Source organism: Pseudorca crassidens, chromosome 9 (assembly GCF_039906515.1).
Source record: "Pseudorca crassidens isolate mPseCra1 chromosome 9, mPseCra1.hap1, whole genome shotgun sequence".
Taxonomy (NCBI): Eukaryota; Metazoa; Chordata; class Mammalia; order Artiodactyla; family Delphinidae; genus Pseudorca; species Pseudorca crassidens.
In genome coordinates this window covers 47,324,613-47,346,032 of record NC_090304.1, presented here as the reverse complement: position 1 = coordinate 47,346,032, position 21,420 = coordinate 47,324,613, and the positions used below count along the sequence as shown (strand labels likewise).

At 59.1% G+C, this 21,420-nt stretch overlaps 1 protein-coding gene across 5 annotated transcripts in view; it reads left to right on the top strand.

Moving 5' to 3' along the window:
- The window catches only part of TUB (TUB bipartite transcription factor), a 90,185-nt gene that overhangs the window by 63,122 nt on the left and 5,643 nt on the right, over nt 1-21,420 (top strand). The window contains exons 1-9 of one of the 5 annotated variants that reach the window (XM_067750034.1): nt 2,407-2,619; nt 11,599-11,650; nt 12,121-12,283; nt 15,556-15,699; nt 16,102-16,231; nt 17,922-18,043; nt 18,485-18,682; nt 18,956-19,068; nt 19,930-20,044. In XM_067750034.1, coding sequence (XP_067606135.1) covers nt 12,182-12,283; nt 15,556-15,699; nt 16,102-16,231; nt 17,922-18,043; nt 18,485-18,682; nt 18,956-19,068; nt 19,930-20,044 — 924 coding nt within the window. In that variant the 5' untranslated portion in view covers nt 2,407-2,619; nt 11,599-11,650; nt 12,121-12,181. Of the gene's footprint in view, nt 1-2,406; nt 2,620-11,598; nt 11,651-12,120; nt 12,284-15,555; nt 15,700-16,101; nt 16,232-17,921; nt 18,044-18,484; nt 18,683-18,955; nt 19,069-19,929; nt 20,045-21,420 lie in introns of those variants that run through there. The other 4 variants (XM_067750035.1, XM_067750033.1, XM_067750032.1 and 1 more) reach the window with 4 other exon arrangements.

The window sequence follows — 21,420 nt, the reverse complement described above, 5'->3', positions numbered from 1 at the left end:
GCAGACCCATTCTGACTGCAGGGACACCTTACACACACACACACACACACACACACACACACACACACACACACACACACATACATGGCACACAGCCCCACTGGCTCCCCCATATCCCACGTGCACACACAGCCTTGGCAGGAAGAGACATGGAGAGCCGTCTTATTTCTGCACCTCACTCTGACTCCAGATTTTGCTCCCTTAGGACAGAACTTAAAGTGTCTATTTAATAGATTCAATTACTCCAGGCTCCCGAGACCTTCCAACTTGATTCTGATTGCTTTAAGGTGTCAGATAATTTGGGAATAAAGGGGAGAAGCAGCCTTAGGTTCTTGAAGAGGAAGTCGTCTAAGTTCATCTCTGAAGTGGTAGCTGCTGATGGTCTGGAGGGTGGGGCTGACCTCTTGCTTCCATGCAGGGTTCTGTCCATAGGTCCTGACAGACAGAGGCCCTCAGGTAGTGATTTGCTATGCTACCTTGGTCTCCAAGGCAGGGACCAGTCCCTTTCTGCTGCCCTTCCTGGGAGCCCGACAGGGGTGAAAACGGAGGCCCAGGCCAAGTATCCCAGCAGGCAAGGAAACAGCCCTACTTTTTGCCCCCTGCACCCTGCTCTGGGGTGAATTTTTTTGTCTGCACTCTGTCCCCATTGACAGTGATAGCTCTTGGAGATTGATAAATAATCAGAGGTCACAGCCTTTGGCAAGCGTCAATGCTGTGCCAGTTGGAGATGGATATGACCTGTCTACTCCAGAAGCCTGAAGAGGGAGGCTGGGTGTGGGTGCGTGCATGCATGTGCACTGCAAGAACTGTGATAGGCAGGAGGAAGCTAAGGACAAGGGCTGTGTGTGAATCCTGGCTTCACCATTGACCAGCTGTGTGACTTTGGGCAAGATCTTTGCCTTCTCTGTGCCTTAGTTTCTTCTGCTATAAAATGGGTATGATAATAGCACCTACCTCCTAGGGTGGTTCTGAGGATTACGAGTTACAGTATATAGCTAGCACCTGATGCTCAGCAAATGCTCCAAATGTCCTGGTTATTGTTTTTATAGCAAATGTGTCAGGCTGCAAGGCTGGCAAAGTCCTGGGGTGGGGAGTCCCGGCTGTGGACCCAGGGCAGTAGGATGGGGCCCTCCCTCAGCCCATTTGGCTGTCCTTACACTCTCTCCCCACCAGTCAGGCAGTCAAAGGATCCCACATGGACACTCTTCTGCCATGGTTGGGGGATGGCACTGCTGAATCCAGGGTACACAGGAGGACACCCACCTGCAGTGTGGAGACGGTGCCCCTCAGCAGACCCCTCCAAGATCACCTGGTCTCTTCTCCCTGCTTCTGCCAGCCCTGCTGTGGACTTGCTATCCTTCACCTCAACATTTCCACAGTTTGCTTTAAAGTTGGTGCTCGTCACAGCCAGGACCTCCTCAGTGCTCAGAGACTTTAAGATTATCTTTGTTGAGAGGTTTTTGCCTCCGTTTAAGTGTGGCCCTTAGAAAGGGCTTTGGAGGACAGAGACCCTGGTTCCTTTTCAGCTCCATGGCGGCCAAGCTTTATGTCCTTGGGCATCTTGGCCTTCCTGAGGCTTTATTCTCTGGGAAACAGGAACAACTACTTGCCTCTCAAGGCTCCTGTGGAGATTAAGTAATATAAATCTACAACGGCTGGGGATGCAATAGACGGTACATGTATCCTTGCCTTGACTGCTTCGAGGGGAAGCACTCCTCCGCAATGAGGAAACAACTCCTTTACTAAAACCAAAGAAAGAAGGTCCCCCGGGCGGCATGTGAGAACTCGAGGCGGCATGGAGGGGGGAAGCTCAGCCTCCAGGCTTCGGACCTGAACGTTCCCCAGGACCTCTTTCGGTCCTTTTTGGCATCATTCCCTTCCTATACAACTGGATCCCACCCCCTACTTCTCCCCTCCCCCTCCATTTGAGCATAGGTTTACCATCCCTTAGTGGAGATAGGTAGGCCAGGTAGGCAGGTGTTAGAATTATCCCCGTTCCACAGAAGGAGAAAGTGAGGCTTGAGGTCGGAGACCCGCCCAGTGACAGCACCTGTTCACCCAAAGTGGGCTCAGGCGCCGTCACGTGTGCGGAGCCTGGGGACCCGGGCTTTCGGTGAGGGGGATGGGGGCGTTTGGGACGCCGAAGCCGGTCTGGGGGTGGGGTCTCCGCCGGGGGCGGGGCGAGGGAGGAGGGGGCGGGCCGCCGCTGCTACCAAGCAGAGCTCGGGCGCTGGGCGCGGAACCCAGCCCCTCTGGCGGCGCCGGGCTGTGCGGACGGCCTCTCCCGCCTCCACGCGCGCGCACGCCCGCCCGCCCGCCCGCCCGCCCGCCCGCCCGCGGCGGCGGCGGCGGCGGCGGCGGCCCCGCGCACTCCGCCGCTTCGCCCATCGCGCCGCGCAGGCAGTCGCTCGCCGAGCCCGCGGCCGGGGCCCTGGCGTGCAGCGCGGGCCTCGGCGGGGCCCAGCGCTCCGGCCCGGGAGGATGCGGCCCTGGGCGGCCCGGGAGCTGAGCAGGGCCCCCGCGCCGGCCCCCGCTGGCCCCGGCCTCCGGAGCCGCAGCTGCCACCCCGCGCCCGAGAGACATGACTTCCAAGCCGCATTCCGACTGGATTCCCTACAGGTACGCGGGCGCCGGCCCCCACCTTCTCTTCGACTCGGGGGCTCGGGCCTGGCCCACCACCCTCCAACGCTGAGGGCTTGGGGCAGGGTCGGGGGTGCCGGGCCAAGGTGCCCACCACCCCGAACTCGGAGCGCAGGGCTGGCTGGGGACACTGGACTGGGGCGCAGGGCAGCTGTACCCTCTTCATCTGGCCCAGCCCCGGGGGCGCGGGTTGGAGGCTCTGGGCCTTCCTGTCCCAACTTTGGGGGCCCCAGTGGACTGAACTAGCGTGCTCCGCTCCCCCACTTATCCGCCGGGGTTGCTGGAAGAGGCCAGTGCTCTGGGCCTGTGTGGGCCTTGGGGCAGTCAGTGCCATGTGGCCGCCTGGGGAGGGAGTGAACGGTGCTGAGCCCCCTCCTAGGCCTAGCACACCGGTCTTACGCCAGTATAGCGGCGTACACACACCCATACATCTGCAGGCATGCATCTACAGGACCAAAACTCTCCTGCTGGTCAGTTCACACACTCAGGGCATGAATTCCTGGAGACAGTCATTCCGAACCTAAAGCACAGACTGCTTTTATATACAAGCACCATGTATTGCTACACAAACACACACACACACAGATTCTCGGGCTCACACAGGTGTACTCCTGCCTATCCGTGCACATACACATCCTATATTGGGAATACCTGCCTCCCACTACCCACACACAAGACTACTCATATCTTTCAGAGAGTCAGAAATCCACTTGCTAACTGGTTTACACCTGGACACACACCAACTCACAATATGTGAGAACTGCCTTCACGTGCACAAGAGCACCTAGGAACCCAGGCACACTCAGGGAAGCATGGCCACCCTGTGTTCCCTGATGCTGTGGTCTGCCCCAAGGACAGCTGGGCTTTCCTGCCTGTGTGGAGGTCGGGGTGGGGGAGGGGTCCCTGGGGCTTGCACAGGTGCAGGCCTTTCTACATCCACTCTACTCCATTCTCTTCATTACCACTGGAAAAGAGCTCATTGCCATGGCAGCACCAGATCCTTGGCCACCCATTGGCTCCTTGGTTGCCATGGGCTACGGGGCTATCTCCAGGCCTCCCCTGAGAGGCATGTGTGTAAAAGGGGTGCCCACTGCTAAGGTCCACTATGTTCTTGCTGGCCCAGGTGCACATGCTTGTGGCTGGTAGTCACAGACTCTCCAGACCTGCCTTGTATCACAGCCTACCCTCAAAGTGAACTGATTCCAGTCACTGATAGAAAGTAATTCTGACAGAGCTCTTCTATGAGTCTGTCCAGACAGCATCCAAAATGGAAACCAGCTGAAACTGCCTGAGGCTTGTTAAGAGCAGATCCTTCTACAAAGAAGCGCCTGTCACTGGCCTGGGGATTCAGAGTTTCTCTTGAGAATTGTTGTTGTCTCTAATCTCAGCACCTTTGGGGGCTTCAGGGCTTCCCAAGTTAGAATTTGTGGGTGCCCCTCCTACCAACACACACACATGTGTGCACACACACGGGTCAACCCAGGGTTTCCGGTAGACGTATACAGTCACACCTCAGAGTCTCGCATAGACCAGGAGATTCTCCCATCAGGGGACCGGGGCTGTGCTGACTTAGGAGGGCTGTCACCCTGCACAGGGCATCCCGGCTGGGGGCACAAGTCGTTTCCGGAGCATCCTGGCCTTCTTGACAACATGTGGGCTAAGGCCCTTCCAGAAGACAGTGCCGCCACAAAGAGTATCATTAACCTTTTCTAATCACCCAGCAGAGGTGCCTGGACAGTGCCTGTGGGCTCAGAGGCCTCTAGTGCTGGGGAAGTACCTGAACGGGGGTGCTGATGGCAGGGTGGTGGCCACAGACTAACTCAGGAGGCAGGGAGGACAGGGGCAGCACATGGGGCTGGGATATGACGGCGTGTTTAGATCATGGCAAGCTGGGGGCCAGGCCAGGTCGTGGTTCAAGGAAGCCTCTCCCAGGAGCCAAGGACCAAAGCAACTTGTAGAGTGAGTACACAGGTCTTAGAGAAAGTCTGCCTCAAACTGGGGAGGCGTAAGCCTGCCTCTGGGAAAGAGGGCCCTAGGGAGGTCGGGTCGCCTCTGGAAAAGGGCTCTGTCCTCCGGCGGCGAGTGCCCAGGCACTGGCATCCTGCAGAGAGTGAATTGGCACTTGCCCCAGCCTAGGCCCAGCAATGCCATCCCCTCATTCCTTTCTTGAGCCCACACACTCCATCTGGAGCACAGAATCCTGCCGCCCCGAAGCCCAGCCCCAGGGAGCAGCTTGGCACCCTTGTGGCCCTGCCCTGGGCACTGTCCCAGTGCTCTGCCACCCTGCCTTCTTGCTCTGTGGCAGGGAGGGTGGGTGTCTAGCTGGGGACGGGCTGTAGTCAGAAGTTGCCAGACTCTCTCCTGCCTTGCTGGGGCCTTTCTGAGCCTGTACTGTGCCTGGGAAAGCGCTGGACTTGGGTGTAGACTTCCAGAATGGGGAGATCCGGCTGAGAGGAGATGCAAATGGCCTTTTGCACTAGCAGGGCTGCTGATTGCAGTCAAAGCCACATGCCTGCCTGATTACAGAGAAAAGTGGGACGGAAGGCGGCAAGGCAGTGCACTTGCAGATGAGGGGGATGGGTACGTGTGCACGTGTTTTCGTGTGGGGTTTCCCTCATGTCAGACCGGAATGTGTCATTTGGCTTGGGGACCACAGGTCGGTCGATATCTCGTTAGCTCTCCTGGTGAGGGCTCTGTTCTCTCTGTGGTGGTTGCACCTGCGTCCCCTGGGCCCAGCTCCTTTTCTTTGAAGCAGTGACAGCTGGTGATAATCATCTTAAGGGTAATTGTGACTCAGTTTATGATCACAGATTAATCTCACATTCTGACTTAGAAGCGAGCCATTTAGTTGATAAAGTGTAGCAGTTGGAATAGCTTTTTGCCTTTTTTTCTATTGTTACTACTGCTGATTTCTATTTCTGCCATTCTGTCTTCACCTGTGTTCTTGAGGAGCATTAACTGTCCCTGCTTCATGATTTTACAACTTTTTATGGGTTGTAGGTGGAGCGCTGAGAGTCAGGAAAGCCTGCTGCCCACAGGTGTATTGGAGCGTGGGAGTGATGGCCAGCCCTGTCCTCAGTGCTCTGTCTGCACAGTCCTGCGGCCGTTGCCCGCTCTCTCCCTCACTGGGCCGTGAACTGGAGACCAGGAACTGCATCTGGAGAGCAGCCTGTTTGCCTGGCATGACCCAGCATGGATGTGATGCCCACTACTTTGAATCAAAGTGGCATCCCCAGGTGGATTTTAGGACTTCCTGGCTTTCCTGGTGCCACACCTGTGTTCTCAGCACACCTAAGGGCTGCAGTACTCTCCCCTCACAATGGGGCTTTCTGAGTGCTGCTGGAAAAGCACAGCTCTAGGTCAGAGAATGAGAACCTCAGGCAGGAGTGGCCCTCACAGGCTGTTCCGTCCTCTGTGTGAATGCTCCCTGTGTAGCATCCGTGCGAACAACCTCCATTCAGGTGGACGAGAACGTTAGAAAATCCTCCCTTGCGGTGGTGAGCCTAAGCCCGTCTCTGGGTTTCCCCTCCTCTTGGTCCTCGTTAAGATCCTCCTGGATCCCCCTCCTCTCACTCTGCTTACCGGGGAATGGAATGACTACTTATTAAACAAGACTCTGACTCTCAGTTCTCCCTCTGGGCGGAGCCTCAGAGGTGCCCAGACTCTGGCCCACTGCTTCACTTCTGGCAACGGGAAGGAAGAGCAGAATCTCCGCTCCCAGTTCCGCAGGGAGTCTGTCTCCTCTCCCACCCTGAGCGTCTTTGGGAAGTCTTCCTGCTGCTGCCTGGGGTGGAAGGAGGACGCACAAGGTTGGCAGATGATTCAGGGAGCAGGGATCCTGTGATGCCCTCAGATTGGTCTCTGCCCTCCTCCAGCGCGGATCCTGGAGCCGCCGGCGGGGGCCTGGGTGTGGCCTGTCCAGCTGTCCAGCACCGAGCAGAGTGAGGCTTTTACTCCCTCTCTCTGGACCCCTGCTCCTGTCGCTGTCCTCCAGGCCTTGGTACCCCCGTGGGATGGCTTTGATACTGATCAGTCACCTCAAGGCCTCTGTAAACAAAACCGCAAAGTCTTTCATCGGGCTGCTTGTCAAGCCCTGTCTCCTCCATTGTGCCTGCGTGGGAAGACCTGGGTTTGGGGGCCCACCTGTAAGGCTTGGCCACTTCCTGTTAGGTTTCCAGGGTCTTCTGAGTTCCTACTCTCTTAGTGAACAGTTAGTATCTCTTCTACTTTGTGTCACCTGTAAGTCTGCTGAGAGGGCTGCCTTGTGTCAGGTCATCGATAAACTCGTTAACCAAGAGAAGCATGATGCTAGAAACCTCCTTTGATGATGGCATGACGCACTGTTGCCAGAACCTTTGTCCGTCTGACTGGCCTGGCACACCGCTTACGTGGCTTTGTCTCCCCCGCATGGTATCGCTGCCGGTCCCTCCAGCTCCACGCGGAAGCCTGGCTGTACTGTCCTCCTGTCTTTTCTGATAGGTCCGTGGACGTGTGCCCTGACTTGCACACTTGGCCTGACCCTAACGGTCACGTCCCTTCTAGCTGTTCAGTCGACCCCTTCCACACGGTCTTACCTGGGGCCACACTGATCTGCACACTGTAATTTCTTCCCCCATCTGAACAGAAGGCTGTGTTTGCATGCTTCCAGCCTTAGGGCAGCTCCTCAGTTTCTTTTTTGTTCTTTAGAGATCCCCAGCTCTGGCTCCTGGTCTCTGTTTGCATGGCTGAGCAGAAGAATCACCTGAGTCACTTGCTTTAAAAAAGGAAGTGTAAGGTGGAGGATTCATTGTGGGGCATCTTCCCCAGCAGGTCTGAATTATCAGGTGAGGCTGAGTGCCCCCAGCAGTTTGGATTCACCTGGTGAGTTTGGGAGCCAGTGGCTGGAATGGAGACGCCTCATCTTGTGAGGCTGGAACTCTTGCGAGCAGCGTGGTCCTCTCCCTTCTGGAGCTGCCCCACCGTGTGTCTTTCCCGCAATGTTCCAGTTAGCCACTCGGCAGCAGAAGCCACAGATCTAGACATGCTGGGTGGGCGGGTGGGGTCTGGCATGCACCACAGAGTTTGCAGCCAGGCACATTGGGTGGTCTTTCCTCCCCTGACAGCCCACTTCCCTGATTGCCTGAATCCAGCAGGGGCAGGTTCCACTGTGACTGAGGGGAAGGAAGGAGGGCAGAGGGCGGGGAATGGGCGTGGAGAGTTGGCCTGGCCTGAGGTTGGCCTGGCCGCCAGGCCTCTGGTCAGCTCTGGTGGATGAGCTGCAGCATGGAGGTGGGGTCTAAGAGAGGGGGCACCCGCTTCCTAACTGTGTTGGCCAAGTGTGGCTGTTCCAGCCGTGGGGGAAATGTCCCTGACTCTTCTGTTGTCACACACGGTTCACTATTCGGATACCTGTCTGGCGCCTCAGAAGAAGCAAGGGGATGTGGAGGGGCTGTCTCCTGGGAGGTGAGGGGGCCACTTGGTTGGCCTTGGGCAGAGCAAATGGACGGGTGGACACAGCAGACCAGGTTTCTCTGGCCTTCATGAGCCAGTGACCGGTGTTTCCCTGGGCCTCCCTGGTCCGCCCCTCAGCAAGAGGTGACCGTCGTGAAGGAGCCGCCAGGGTCAGCTGGAAGACCCATCCGTCAGTGCCCTGTCTCCTGTCTGAGTCTCCTGGCGGGGCTGCAGCTGGCAGCCTGGGCTGGGCAGTGGTTCCATTATAGGAGCCTGAGTCATTAAAAAGCCATTACCGTCTGCTCTCAGGGTTATCGTTTAGTGCTGTCTAGAACAGTGCCGTCAGAAAGAGGCAGGCCTGGGTGTGTCCTGAGGAAGGAAGATGCCTAGGAGAGATTCCGTCACAGGAGATGGGAAGGCAGGGACATCTGGTGGACGGGGAGGGGAGGGGGCCTGGGCCTGCTGCGGAGGAGAGAGGAGCTTCCGTTCTGCTGTCCCTGGAGACGCCGTCATTATTGTCATTGTTCAGCTGTGTGCAGGGGAGTCTTTGTCCTTCACCAGGGACAGATGTAGTGTGCTCCGGATACGTTGTTGTCAGGCAGAAACACCACCCGGTACAGGCTTGCCCCTGCTGGGTGATGTGGTCCACCTGGTGCCTCTGCGGCTCTCCTGGAAACGCCTTGCCGTACCAGGAGCCTGCTGTCCTGCGCGTGGAGCTGCCCGCTCTCGGAGCCTCCTCATTCGGCTGGATCGCCGGCCCTCCTGGATGGGTCTTGCTCAGCCAGGCGTGTCCTTATTCACCGAGCACGTGTGGCTTCTCCCAGCCTTGCATCGTCCACTCCTGCAGCGCGCCTGGTGGTGAGGGAAGAGGAGGTGGGTGGCTCTCCAGGCGCTTCTGGGGTGTCTTGAGTTTTTGGAATCTCTTCAGAAGCCTCACCCTTGTGTTCATCCGTCTTTCTTTGAAGGCCAGTGACTAAGTCCATCCTACCTATAACCGTACCTGCTGACCAGTGTTACTAAAGCCTAAGGCTCTTTGTCATTCTCCCCCGTCAGGGAATGGGGTGGGGACAGAGGAAGAGGAAGTGATGCTTTCGTGGAACTGCGTGGAAACTCCATGGGAGTGGGACAGTGGCCTGTGGTAGGAAGACGTCCTCCCCTCATGGCTGAGTCGAGCAGCCACCGTGACCGGCAGTTTGGAGGTGGCATTGCTAACGCGAGCTTACCTCTCAGCGGGATGTCGCCCCCTCCATGTTAGGGGTCAGCGCCTTTCATGGTGTCAGCACCGTGGGAATAATCGTCTGTGTCCTGCTCAGCCAAGCCCAGGGCTGGGGACGACCCAGGGGACTGCCCCCGGGCCTGTCCTGTGAGAGCGCAGTGGCTCGCGTCATCCCGGTGAGCCAGGGAATGGCCTCTCCTGCTGGCAGGAAGGGGAGGAGCCAGCACTGCCTTGTGGGGGGTGACATGGCCTCCTGTGGCCCAACCACCAGGACAGGCCTGAGCTGGCGGGCCTCCCTGTGTGGGCCAGGCACAGAGCTAGGCAAGGAGGGCGCAGTTGGATTTCAGGCCCCGTTGCTCCTCTCGGCCAGGTGGCACACAGAGCCAGACTGTAGTTGTCACCCATATCCTGGAAGCCACAGACCACAGCGGACAGTGGTGTTGCACACTCACCCTTTGAAGACGTTTCGCCCTTGTGTTCTCTAGTCAGCCTCAGGTCCCAGAGGCTACCTGACAGGGCTCCCAGGCACCCTGCTCACCCTGGTGCCCCCCTCCAGCCTGTGGTGCGGCCTTCTGTGATGGGATACTCACCACCCCAGCCAGCTGGGGTTTTTCAGAGCTATTCCTGTCCTCTGGGCCTGGCATTGCCCTCAGGGAGGCCATGTGCAGCTGTGCGCTCTTAGGCAGGGGGGCTACTTTAGGTAGACTGAGGCCTTGACTAGAAGCGTGTCTGTTGAGTAGTGTGTTCTCCTGTGCTCTGGCAGCTGAGGGTTTGGTGAATGAGGCTGAGATTCTGTGCAGGGCCCCAGATCACAGCTGGGGCTCCTCTTGCGTGTAGAGCAGCCCATGGGCATCAGGAAAGTCCTTCCCTGATGGCAAGTAGGTCGGACAGCTGCTAGTTCAAAATATGCAGTCTTCACAGGTTGTGGCCAGGGAGGTGAAGCCAGAGGTGGGTGGTGGGCTGTCTGCAATCCATGGACTTGCTGCCACCCTTTGGCTGGCTTCCGCAGCACAAGTAGTTTGCCTGAGCTGAGACGACGTTTCAGGTCGATTGTTCCAGTTGGAAAGGGCTACTGCTGTCAGAAGTAGGTGGAAATGCTTCACCTTGTCTTCAGGGTGATGTGACCTCATCTTTCCCCCTTACGTGTGTACTGTACTCAGCTACACACAAGCACACCCACCTCGTAAACGGGTGTCTGCATGCATTTATGTTCAGGTATGTGCTTACACATGTAGATGCCCTCACACATCTCCCAGTGCACACGCATGAGATATTCCTGCAGCCTCACACACAGACCCAACACACTTGGACATACCTGTGCAGGCATCCACACAAGGTCTGATTCAGGGTCAGGCTCTGGAATAACTGGGCCAGGGCAGCCTGGAGTTCCCAGAGCTCAGATCCTCAGGCTCCAACCCCACCCCACGCAGCTGTCCTGACCTTGGCTTTATAGGTTTGGGCCTAGGTCTCATGCATGCGTCTTAGACTAGAAACAAAGTTAAGTGGTTGGGGATCCCTACTTGTGCTCTGCCTCACTTGGCAGCAGAGCTGGTCTGTGTGAGATGATGCTGCCCGTCCCAGCACCGTAGGTAGGGACTCAAGGATTTGATGCCCTGCAGCCGCCCACGCTGTGTCTGTGGCCAGGGAAAGGGCCTGGTGGCCGGTTGATGGGCTGTGCGTTGTTGTGCTGTGTCTGCCCTGCGCACATCTGCACCCAGCCCTAGCCATTTCCCGAGGGACTGGTTGGTGTCATAGTTTCACTCTCCCAAATGAGGGGACCTTCAGTCCTCTTTAAGTGGAGGGGTGGGGGGGGTGGGCAGTGTCAGCATTTCCACTTTACCACCTGGAGAGCCAGGAGTTTGCCTTAAACGGGTGGGGAGAGAGTCTGCTTCAGAAGACCCAACCTCCACCAGAAAGGACGGAAAGATGGAGCTGGAGGGACAGGCCCTTGGGTCTGAAGCCCAGCCTCGGGCCTGGCTTGTGCCTGATGCCTCTGGATCTCAGTCAGGCCTGGCCCTTCTCATGGACCCAAGGGGAATGTCTCCTCTGTATTTACTGGGGCAGGGCGGACTGGGAAGTCCTTGGGGAGCAGGCATCCCAGCAGGAGATAAGTCCCCAAAGTGGCAGAAAGATGGCTCATGGCTTCATGTCTCAAGCTGGTTCCCAGATAGTAGCTTCACCCTTCTTCCCCCTCCCATGCCCAGCAGCCATGACGGGAGGGGTTTAAAGAGAGCAGACATGGCTGGGGCTGGCCTCTGGGCTGTCCTGGCTCCTTGTGGGCAGGCCCTGAATACTCGTCTCTCCGTCCGCAGTGTCTTAGATGATGAGGGCAGCAACCTGCGGCAGCAGAAGCTCGATCGGCAGGTGAGTGAGGCTGGAGCCGGGCGGAAGGGTGGTCAGCGCTGGCTATCCCGGCCAGAGTCTGGGCCGGGGGGAGGGCTGTCCTCCTTCCTGGGGTGATCCTGTCTGGTGGGGAGAGGGGCCCCTCCCAGGAGAAGAGAGGCCAGCTCTCTCCTTTACCAGCTCGGCATTAGCACTGCCCCGGCACCTGGGGCTTCTGCCGGCGGGCAGCTTGGGTGACCGCAGTTGGACGTCTGTGTCGTGATCCTGCCAGGGCAGCTGCCTGGGCTGACACTTGCCAGCTTCCGCTGGACCCCACGTCTTGGGGCACCAAGGACATGAGGCCAGGGTGGGCTGTGGACCGCACTGTGACCTCTGGAACCGAGCCGAGCGAGCAGGTCCTCTCCGGTCCCAGGCTGGGCACCTTCCCTTGGGCGAGGCGGTCTGCCCTCTCAGGGCCCGCCGACCCCTGTACTTGTCCGCTGCCTCTGTAGCGGGCCCTGCTGGAGCAGAAGCAGAAGAAGAAGCGCCAGGAGCCCCTGATGGTGCAGGCCAATGCCGACGGGCGGCCCCGGAGCCGGCGGGCCCGGCAGTCGGAGGAGCAGGCCCCCCTGGTGGAGTCCTACCTCAGCAGCAGCGGCAGTGCCAGCTACCAAGGTAAACCCCGCCCTTGGGACAGCCTGGGGAGGCCCCTGCGCTGCAGCTTTAGACCCCAGCACTGCTTTGGGGAGCCCGTCTGGGACTTCCTGCTGCCCTGAGTAGGCGGGGGGCTCATCCTGTCAGGGGTGCCCAGGCCGAGTATGACTCCCGGCCCAGGTGGGCAGCTGAGTGGGGCAGGCGGAGGGAGGCTGGGACCTGGAGCCTTGGGCTGCTGAGTCCGGTGCTGGGGCCAGAAGGTCCAGCTTTATGGACCCTGGAGTTCAAAAGTCCAGGCTTCTGATCTGAAACATTTCCCTGAGAGCAGGAGGCAGCTCCCAGGAGCAGAACAGTCTGCTCCCCGCCAGCATGCTGCCTCCTGAGAGGAATCCATCTCAGCTTCCCGCCTGCCCAGTGCCTCTTATGGCAGACACCTGTGGCCTCCCTGCCCTGGCCTCCCCATACCCTCAGTGTCCTGGCTTCTGGCCTGCGGGTGCGGGCACGGAGCCGTGCTAGCCAGCAGCCTGCAGCCCCCATCTGTGTTTGTACACTCTGGGTCTCGCCAGGGGACTCGCGGCAGCTCATCCTGGGCCTGGGGACCGGGTGGCTCCACTGCATCCCAGTGCTCGGCACCCTCCTTCCTGCTCCGGACCCTGCGCTGAGCGGAGGGTTGGTCTCTCTGAGCCTGAAAGGAGGACTCAGACTCAGTCCCCGCTGCCCCCTGCTGGTGCCGGCAACCACGGGGGCTTCTCCATCAGCCAGTGACTCTAAGAAGGTTGCAGGCATCTGGCTTTTGCAGCTGGAGGAAGCCACGGTGTTACCCTCCTTCTGCGGCTTCCTCAGGGCGTGCTGCCTCCAGCCTCTTCAGTTTACTGGTCGTTGCCTCGCCTCGGGGCCCCTTCACAGTAACGCCCCTGTGTGCTTCAGTTCAGCAGCTCGGGCCACAGCTGGCGTGTCTGTGCTCCACCTGAGAGGCCCTTCAGGGGAGGGTCAGTCTCTGGGAGGCAGTCGCAGCTCTGCTCCACATGGAACTGGCCTCCGGCCCCACCCTAACCTGGCAGCCTTCTCCGCGTGCTTCGTCTGTGGGTGCCGGCGCAAGGGTGGCGGAAGTGCCTTGCAGAGAAGGCCCCCGCCGTTCTGCATCCAGTGGAGCCTGGCACCTGGCCATCCGAGGCTGCCCGTGGGAGGGGAGCCTGCTCCTGGGACCTCGGGCCCTGCCAGTTGGCGCCAGGGCCAACGTCTAGAGGCTTTGAGAGAGTCTGGCAGGTCACAGCTGTGCAGTCACTTTGGCAGGTGTTTCTTGAGCACCGACTGTGTGCCGGGTGGGGCCAGCCCCGCAGAAAGACTGCAGCCCCTCTGAGACAGAGCGAATGGCCCAAGTCAGAAGACAGCTTGCTCACTTGTCATCTGCTCGCTGGTCCCCATGAGCGAGTCACCTTCTCTGGGTCTGTTTCCTGCCCTGTAAAGTGAGGAAAATTGTCTCAGGGCTTTGAAAGTTGAAGCAGCCGTGGTGTGTTCCAAGAGCCACTCAGCTGAATGCTGTCCCCCGCTGCCACTCCAGACCGGGCTGGGTCTTCTCCACGGCCCCGGCTTCCCCAGCTCTGAGGAGGCCCCTCACCCAGCTGGCTGACGTGGGATTCCGGTTTCCAGGAGCCCCGCCCGCCCTGCCCCCTGTAGCCTCTGCTGCCTCCTGCTCTGCCCTCTGCTGGCTCTTGGTGTTATATACAAGGGGATCATTCTCAGAGGAAGATGAGGGAGTTTGACATAAATGAGAACGGACAGTTTATCCCAGTAATGAGTTTCTGACCTACTGGCCATGCTCATTCATGTTGTATATTTACCCATTGCTTAAATGTTTATTGAGGGTCTATTCGTGTCAGGCTCTGGATTAGAGGCTGCGGGTCCAGGGTGAGCACAAACGGATGTTGTCTCTGTTCTCTTATGGACCCTAAGGTCTAGGAGGAGAGAGAGAATGAAGTAGATTGTTATAGGTGTGCTTTGCAGAAAGAAGCCGGGCCCAGTGAGTGAATGGCAGAGAGCCTGCTCCCAGGCTAGCGGCCAGAGAAGGGCTTCCCTGAGGAGATGATGTCTGAGCTGGAATCTGCGGGATGAATGGGAGTTGGTGGGAGCATGGGCGGGAGCAATGAGGGCGGTTCAGGCGGTGAGACCGCAAGAGCAAGGCCCTGTGGCAGGAAGGGAGTCCAGGACGTACAAGGCACCGGAAGAGCCTGGTGTGCCTGGGACTTGGGGTGCCCGGGAGCTGAGGAGTGCGCAGTTAGACCAAGGGGAAGGCCAGACTTGCAGAAGGATGTCGGTGGTCATCTTGTGAGCACTAGGAAACCACCCAAGGACCCTGAGCAGATTGGGGTTCTGAAGTGTGGAGAGCGTGGAGACGCCCAGCAGTGGCCCTTCCGAGACCTCTCTGTTGGCGTGTGGCTCCTGTCCCTTACTGTCCTGCCTCAGGGGCTCATCCCATACGGCCAGTGCAGCTCCCTGGGGTGCTGGCCCTCGCTGTGGTCTCTCCCAGGGGCTGCAGCTTTTCTGTCTTTCACCCACCATTTCGATGGCCCACATTCTCCCAGACGCTCTCCCACCCCCTCCCAGACTGCTCTGCTTCTGGGTTGGCCGTGGTGCGGGTCAGGCTGTTGACTTAGCACCCCGCGGGGGCTGGGGTGGTGCCGCCTCCTTCCCGCTTGGCCTGCCTGGCAGAGACGGCATGTGGAGGCCCTGGCGGGGCTTGGCCAGTGGTGGGGGAACTGGGAAGTGTTGTGCTGGAGCTCTGGCCTCACCTTGCGCCCGTGTCTCTCTCTGTCTCTCGCTCTGTCTCTCGCTCTCTCTCGCGCGCGCTCTCTCTCTCTCTCTCTCTCTCTCTCTCTCTCTCTCTCGCTCTCTCTCTCTCTCTCGCACTCGCTCGCTCTCGCTCGCTCTCGCTCTCTTGCTCTCTTTCTCTGTCTCTCGCGCTCTCTCGCTCTGTCTCGCGCTCTCTCGCTCTGTCTCTCGCTCTCTCGCGCTCTCGCTCTCTTGCTCTGTCTCTGTCTCTCTCGCGCTCTCTCTCTCTCGCTCTCTCTCGCTCTGTCTCTCGCTCTGTCTCGCGCTCTCTCGCGCTCTCTCTCGCTCTGTCTCTCGCTCTCTCGCGCTCTCTCTCGCTCTGTCTCGCGCTCTCTCGCTCTGTCTCTCGCTCTCTCGCTCTCTCTCGCGCTCTCGCTCTCCCGCTCTCGCTCTCTCGCTCTCCCGCTCTCGCTCTCTCTCTCCCGCTCTCTCTCTCGCTCTGTCCCTCGCTCTCTTCTGAGCAGTTCAGGAGGCCGACTCGCTTGCCAGTGTGCCCCTGGGAGCTGCCCGCCCCACAGCGCCAGCCTCAGCCAAGAGGACCAAGGCAGCCGCCGCGGCGGGGGGCCAGGGCGCGGCCTCTGGGAAGGAGAAGAAGGGGAGGCACAAAGGTTGGCTTGCCCTCACTGCCGGCGTCCTCAGGAAGCCCAGCCCCTCTGCGGGGTGGGCGGGAGGCTTATCCTCCAGACTTCGGGGTGCGGGACCGGGTGGGAGGCCTTGGCGAGGGCCCTGCGTGGCGCTCCGGGCCCCGCGTCCCAGCTGGCTCGCAGGCCTCCTCTCGCTCCTGCGGCACTGGGCTGGCCTCGCGGGCTGCCGGGACGTGACGTCCAGCTCCCCACCGGGGGGCCTGAGCGCCTCTACCTCCGCACTGCCCAGGACACGCCCTCCGGGGGGCTCACTACCTCCCGGCAGCCCGTCCCCACCTTGGGCAGCTTCCTCGACTCTTCCCTACTCCCAGTTCCACCCTCTGGGCCCCACAGACCAGTCTGTTCCCTCTGCTCCTGCCTCTCCAGAGAAGATCCCTGGAGAGCAAGGACGGTTACGGGCCCCTGCCCCGAGCCCTGTCTCTGCTGGCTAGACACCCTGTCTCCTCAAGCCTTTACACGGAGTGGCTTCGGGCCTCTGGGTCGTGGCTGGACAGTGGTGCGTTGGGGTCTGTGGGCTTGTGGAGCTGACTGACCGCAGCATTCTGGGTAGAGCCTTCTGCCTGAAGCTGTGGCAACTTGGGCAGGAAGGTTGACGGGGGAGGGGAGCCCCTCCATTCGGAAAAGCAAGTGTATGCCAACCTGGCTTTTTTGAGGGACCTGTGTGTTTTTACGACGTGTGTGAGTCTGCGTGTGTGAGGGAGAGAGATCAGCTTGGACGACGTGGAGCTGGCCGCGTCTGTGCCGAGTGGTGGCCTTGCCGTGTCGGATCCGGCCTCGTTCTCCCTCTCGTCCTTTCCACCGTGCAGTTGGTTTGGGAGCTGTCTGCCTGGGATGTGAGGCATCTCAGTCCTACCCTCGGCCACAGATGTAGGGGAACGGCAGAAGAAACGGAGCCCATGCCCCTTCCTAGCTCACTGATCGTTAAGAGGCTGACAGACAGCTGTCATTCCTTTTTAAAAACTCGGTTTTGCCAATGAAGTTTTCAGAGGGTCCCCCCATTCTTCCCTCACCCTCTTCCTGGACATCTGAGAATCCAGGCTCTCCCCCCGCCCTCCCCACCCCTGGATGGGACTCAGGAGTGTCCGTGGCCTGCAGGCACCAGCGGTCCAGCAGCACTGGCAGAAGACAGGTCTGAGGCCCGAGGCCCCATGCGGATCCTGACTGTGGGCCAGTCAGACCACGCCCGGGACGAGGGGGAGACAGCCGCTGGTGGGGGCACACGGCCCAGTGGGTAGGACGTCTGTGCCACGATGCAGAGGAAGGGTGAGCCCCGTGGGGGTCCAGTGATGCCCCCCAAGCCCAGCCCCAGGTTCTCAGATGCACCCTTCTTGGGGAGCATGACTCTCCTGTGTCTGTTCCAGCCCCTCCCAGGCCCTGGTGTGGGGCACACTTGGAGAGCAATGAGAAACTTGGGCAGGGAGGGGCCCCTGATAAGGCTGAGTTAAGGGAAGTGTGAACTAAGATAACCAACCAGCTCGCAGCCCAGCCCTGTCTCTCCCCATCCCCATCTGCCCCCAGGGAGGCCCAGGTTTGGGGACAGGTTTCCTCTCCCTTTGGTTCCTTTGAAAAAGCTCCTGCTTGCGAAACGTGCCCCCTGTCTGCTGAGCTAGGGGGAGCGGGGCCAGGAGGCTGAGAGGCAAGGCAGATCCTCCCAGGAAACCTGCTGCCCACATCGTTTCCCGACCACGGGACAGCTTCCTGGAGAGAGGGCTGGAGATGGCATCCCAGGTGTGGAGAAGCACGTAGCCAGGGGGCCCAGGCAGGCTTTGGAGAGGAGTTGGTGGGCCCCACGCATCAGGCTGAGTAAGGAGTCGGGCCTTTCCCGAGATTTCACGGCCTGTGCTAGCCAAGGCCTCTGTAGGCCTGAGGCCAGAAGTGGAGGCTCCCAGTGCGGGGTCAGCTCAACTCAGGACTTGCTACACGGAGACAGGGCACCCTGACCGCTAGAGAGGGAGGGTCTGATGGCCGAAGCTGGGAGGGGGGCTGCACCTAGGGATAGCGACCAGCCCCAGCTCTCGTACGCACCAGAGAGAAAGCGTCCTTGTGTGCATCTGGTTGTGTGTGGGAGTGTGTGGATGCACATGTGTACATGCAGCTCTGCACGTGTGGGTGACTCAGAGCCTGGGAACCGGTGACCGGGCGTGCCTGTGTGACCGCTCGTCCCTTCCCGCTCCTCTGTGGCCCAGGCGTCTCCAGCAGCATGAGCTTCGAAGAGGAGGAGGAGGATGAGGACGAGAACAGCTCCAGCTCCTCCCAGCTGAACAGCAACACCCGCCCCAGCTCTGCGACGAGCAGGAAGTCCATCAGGGTGAGTACGGAGCTTCCTGCTCAGCAGAGGGGCAGACGGCAGTGTCACCCAGCTGGGAGGGGAACGAGTGTGAAGTGACGGGGAGCTGGCTTTTCTGGGCCAGGGGCTGGGCCCAGGTGCCTATCAGGACCTTCTCCGGCCTGGGCTCTTCTGTCCTCCCAGTCTCTTCAGCCGGGCTGGGGGCTGGGGGGAGCTGGAGTTGGACAGGATGGCCCCTGAGAACCTGCCCATTTCCTCCTTCCCCACCCCCAGGGCTGCTGAGGTGAGGGAAGGGCTAGGAAGCTAGCTGCTGGTCCCAGGGCCAGGATAGCTGGGTCCACATCCCAGGGGGCCTGCCCTGTCTCCCACCATTACCACGTTGGGGGCAGCTTTGGATACCAGACCACCAGTTTCAGCTGTTCAGGGTCCCTGGGGCTCAGGCTTCTCCTCTCTCCTCCGTAGGAGGCAGCCTCAGCCCCCAGCCCCCCAGCCCCAGAGCCGTCGGTGGATGTTGAGGTCCAGGATCTTGAGGAGTTCGTCCTGAGGCCGGCCCCACAGGGGATCACCATCAAGTGCCGCATCACACGGGACAAGAAGGGCATGGACCGGGGCATGTACCCCACCTACTTTCTGCACCTGGACCGTGAGGATGGGAAGAAGGTGAGGTTGGCTTGGACACACAGTTTTCACCCTGTGGGCTTGAAGTCCTGGGGGCTGGAATGGGACTGGAAGCCTCAGCTCCAGCACTGACCTGCCAGTTCCCCCAAAGAGACAGAAGCCTCCATGCCTGGTCAGTGTGTGTGTGTGTGCACACACGTATGTTCCAGAGCTGAAGCAAGGGAGTCACTCGTGAGTGCAGGTGTGTGAGTGGCACCCGTGATTGTGTGTGGACCGGAGGCCGGGCCTGGAACATGACCCTGCTCCACTCCCAAGGTGTTCCTCCTGGCGGGAAGGAAGAGAAAGAAGAGTAAAACTTCCAATTACCTCATCTCTGTGGACCCAACAGACTTGTCTCGAGGAGGGGACAGCTACATCGGGAAACTGCGGTACGAGCACTCCCCCAGGAGGCTGGCAGGGGTGGGGCAGGCAGGGGCAGGCTCTGTAGAGGACATCTCCTGTCCCTGAGGGAGATCCAGGCCAGGGGTCGATCCTCTCCCAAAGTCGTTTCTATCAGATCAACCATAGGCCCGGTCTGTGCCAGCCTAGAGCCGATCTGAAGATGGGCCTCACATGCCCTACCCTAAGCTGCTCCTAGGCAGAGGGGATGCAGGCCCGCAAAGAGGGTTGGATCAAACCCTAGGATGTCAGTGACGACGTAGGCCACCGTGGAAGAGCCGCCTTAGCCCCATGGTCAGTGCCAAGGGGCGTGGCTGAGAGTGAGCCCTTGAGGGAAGAGAAAGCAGCCTTAGGGTGGGGGAAAGGCTCTGAGCTAGGCCTCAGGTGAGGGAAGGTGTGCTGAGGAAGAGTGCCCGGTTTGGGAGCATAAGTCAAGCTTAGCAGTCAGGAGCTAAAGCTGGAGATGGGGCTGGACCAAAGCTCACAGGCTGAATGGGACAGAGTAGTAGAACATCTCCACCCTCCTTGGGGCGCTGAGTCCCCTCTGCAGTCTTGTCAGATGCTACTCTGGTGGCTCACCTCCCGTGTGGGGAGCCACTCCTGTTCCTCCAGGGAGACTTTCTGTGGAACTCAGATTTCCCTGAACTGAACCGAGATGCTCTTTGATTAAACTCAGAGCAAGTTGAGGCCTTCTGTCCAAGAAGCGCCTCCAGAGGCGGGGACTCCATGTGCAGTGTGCCTGTGCCCCCAGGTCCGCTCCTGGCCCAGCCCAGAATGCTTCGCAGGCTCGCCACAGGACAGCCTTGGGGCACAGGGTGCATGACCCTGTGCTGATCGTGCCTGTCCTTCAGGTCCAACCTCATGGGCACAAAGTTCACCGTTTATGACAATGGAGTCAACCCTCAGAAGGCATCATCTCCTTTGGAAAGTGGAACCTTACGTCAGGAGCTGGCTGCTGTATGCTACGTGAGTCGTGGGCTCCCGGGTCTCTGGTCTCCAAGTTAGACGTGACACTCAGGACTTGCTACCTGTCTGTGGCCTATCCCATCTACCTTTACGGGCAGACACGGAGGCGCAGTGGAGTGGCCCCTGCCTGGGACAGGACACAGCTGGCCATCTGCTTGGCGAGTTCTGGGGACTAGGCCTGGCTCTCTGAAGCCCAGCCTGGATGCCTCCTGCAAAGGAGGAGGCAGAAGGCCTGGGTTCCTGTTGGTGCAAGCTTCCAGTCCTCCCTCCCGTGTTCAGGTCCTGAATGGACTGTAAGGCCCTTTGCATTATCATCTCATTGAATATTCAACCTAAGAGCTCCATCCTATCTTCTTGATTGTATAGATGAGGAAACCTAGGATCAGAGGTTGAGTCACTTGCCAATGTCACACAGCTCACAGATGACCAAACTGGAATGAATATAAACACAAAGGGTTTCTCCATCTCATTTCAGAATGAGGACCTGGTACCATCAGCCTGGGAATGCATAGCTGTTTTGTATGATCCAGTGGTGCCACCTGCTGGTCGGCTTTGGGGAGGCAGTCTGACTCTTCAGATACTGAGCCCCAGGTGCTATTGGAGGCTCTGAAGAGATAGTAGTGAAGAGAGAGACAAATACAGACCCTTATGGGATGTGAACCCTTAGTGGGGAGATAAGCTATAAGACAGTCATATAAGCAAAATAAATATGTTCTGATAAATGGTAAGAAGGAAAAAATAAAGCAGGGAAGAGGCCTATGAATGTCCTTTTAGGAAGGATGGCAGGGAGGGCCCCACCAAGGTAGTGCTTAGGTAAAGGCCAGAAGGAAGTGAGAGCCAGCTGTGCAGGTGTCGGGGAGAACACAGCGAGTGCCAAAATCCTGGATGCCTGGCATGCAGCGGGAATAGCAAGGAGGTCAGAGAATGCAGGGGAGTGGTGAAGAGAGGGGGTAATGGGGCCGTATGACGTGAGGCCTTGCAGGTTGAGGGAGGACCGTCAGCTTTTACTCTGAACTGAAGAGGAAAATGATCTGACTGACCAGGACCACTCACCGCTGTGTGGAGAACAGATGACGGGGAGGAAGGCGGGGGGGGGGGTGGTGGTGGTGAGGAAACAAGGATTCCAGCTAAAGGCCGGTACTGTGATCTTGGTGAGGGATGGTGGTGGTGAAAAGTGGTTGAATTCTGAATATAATTTGAAGGGAGAGCCGACAGCATTTGCTGATGGATTAGAAGTGGGGTGTGAGGGAGAGGGGGGAGTCAAGTATGACTCCAAGTAGTTTGAGCAGATGGAAGAATTGAGATGCTCTTAAGGGGAGCGAGGAGGACTGTAAGAGCAGCTCATTTGGGCAGAGTGGAGATTCAGGAGCGCACTT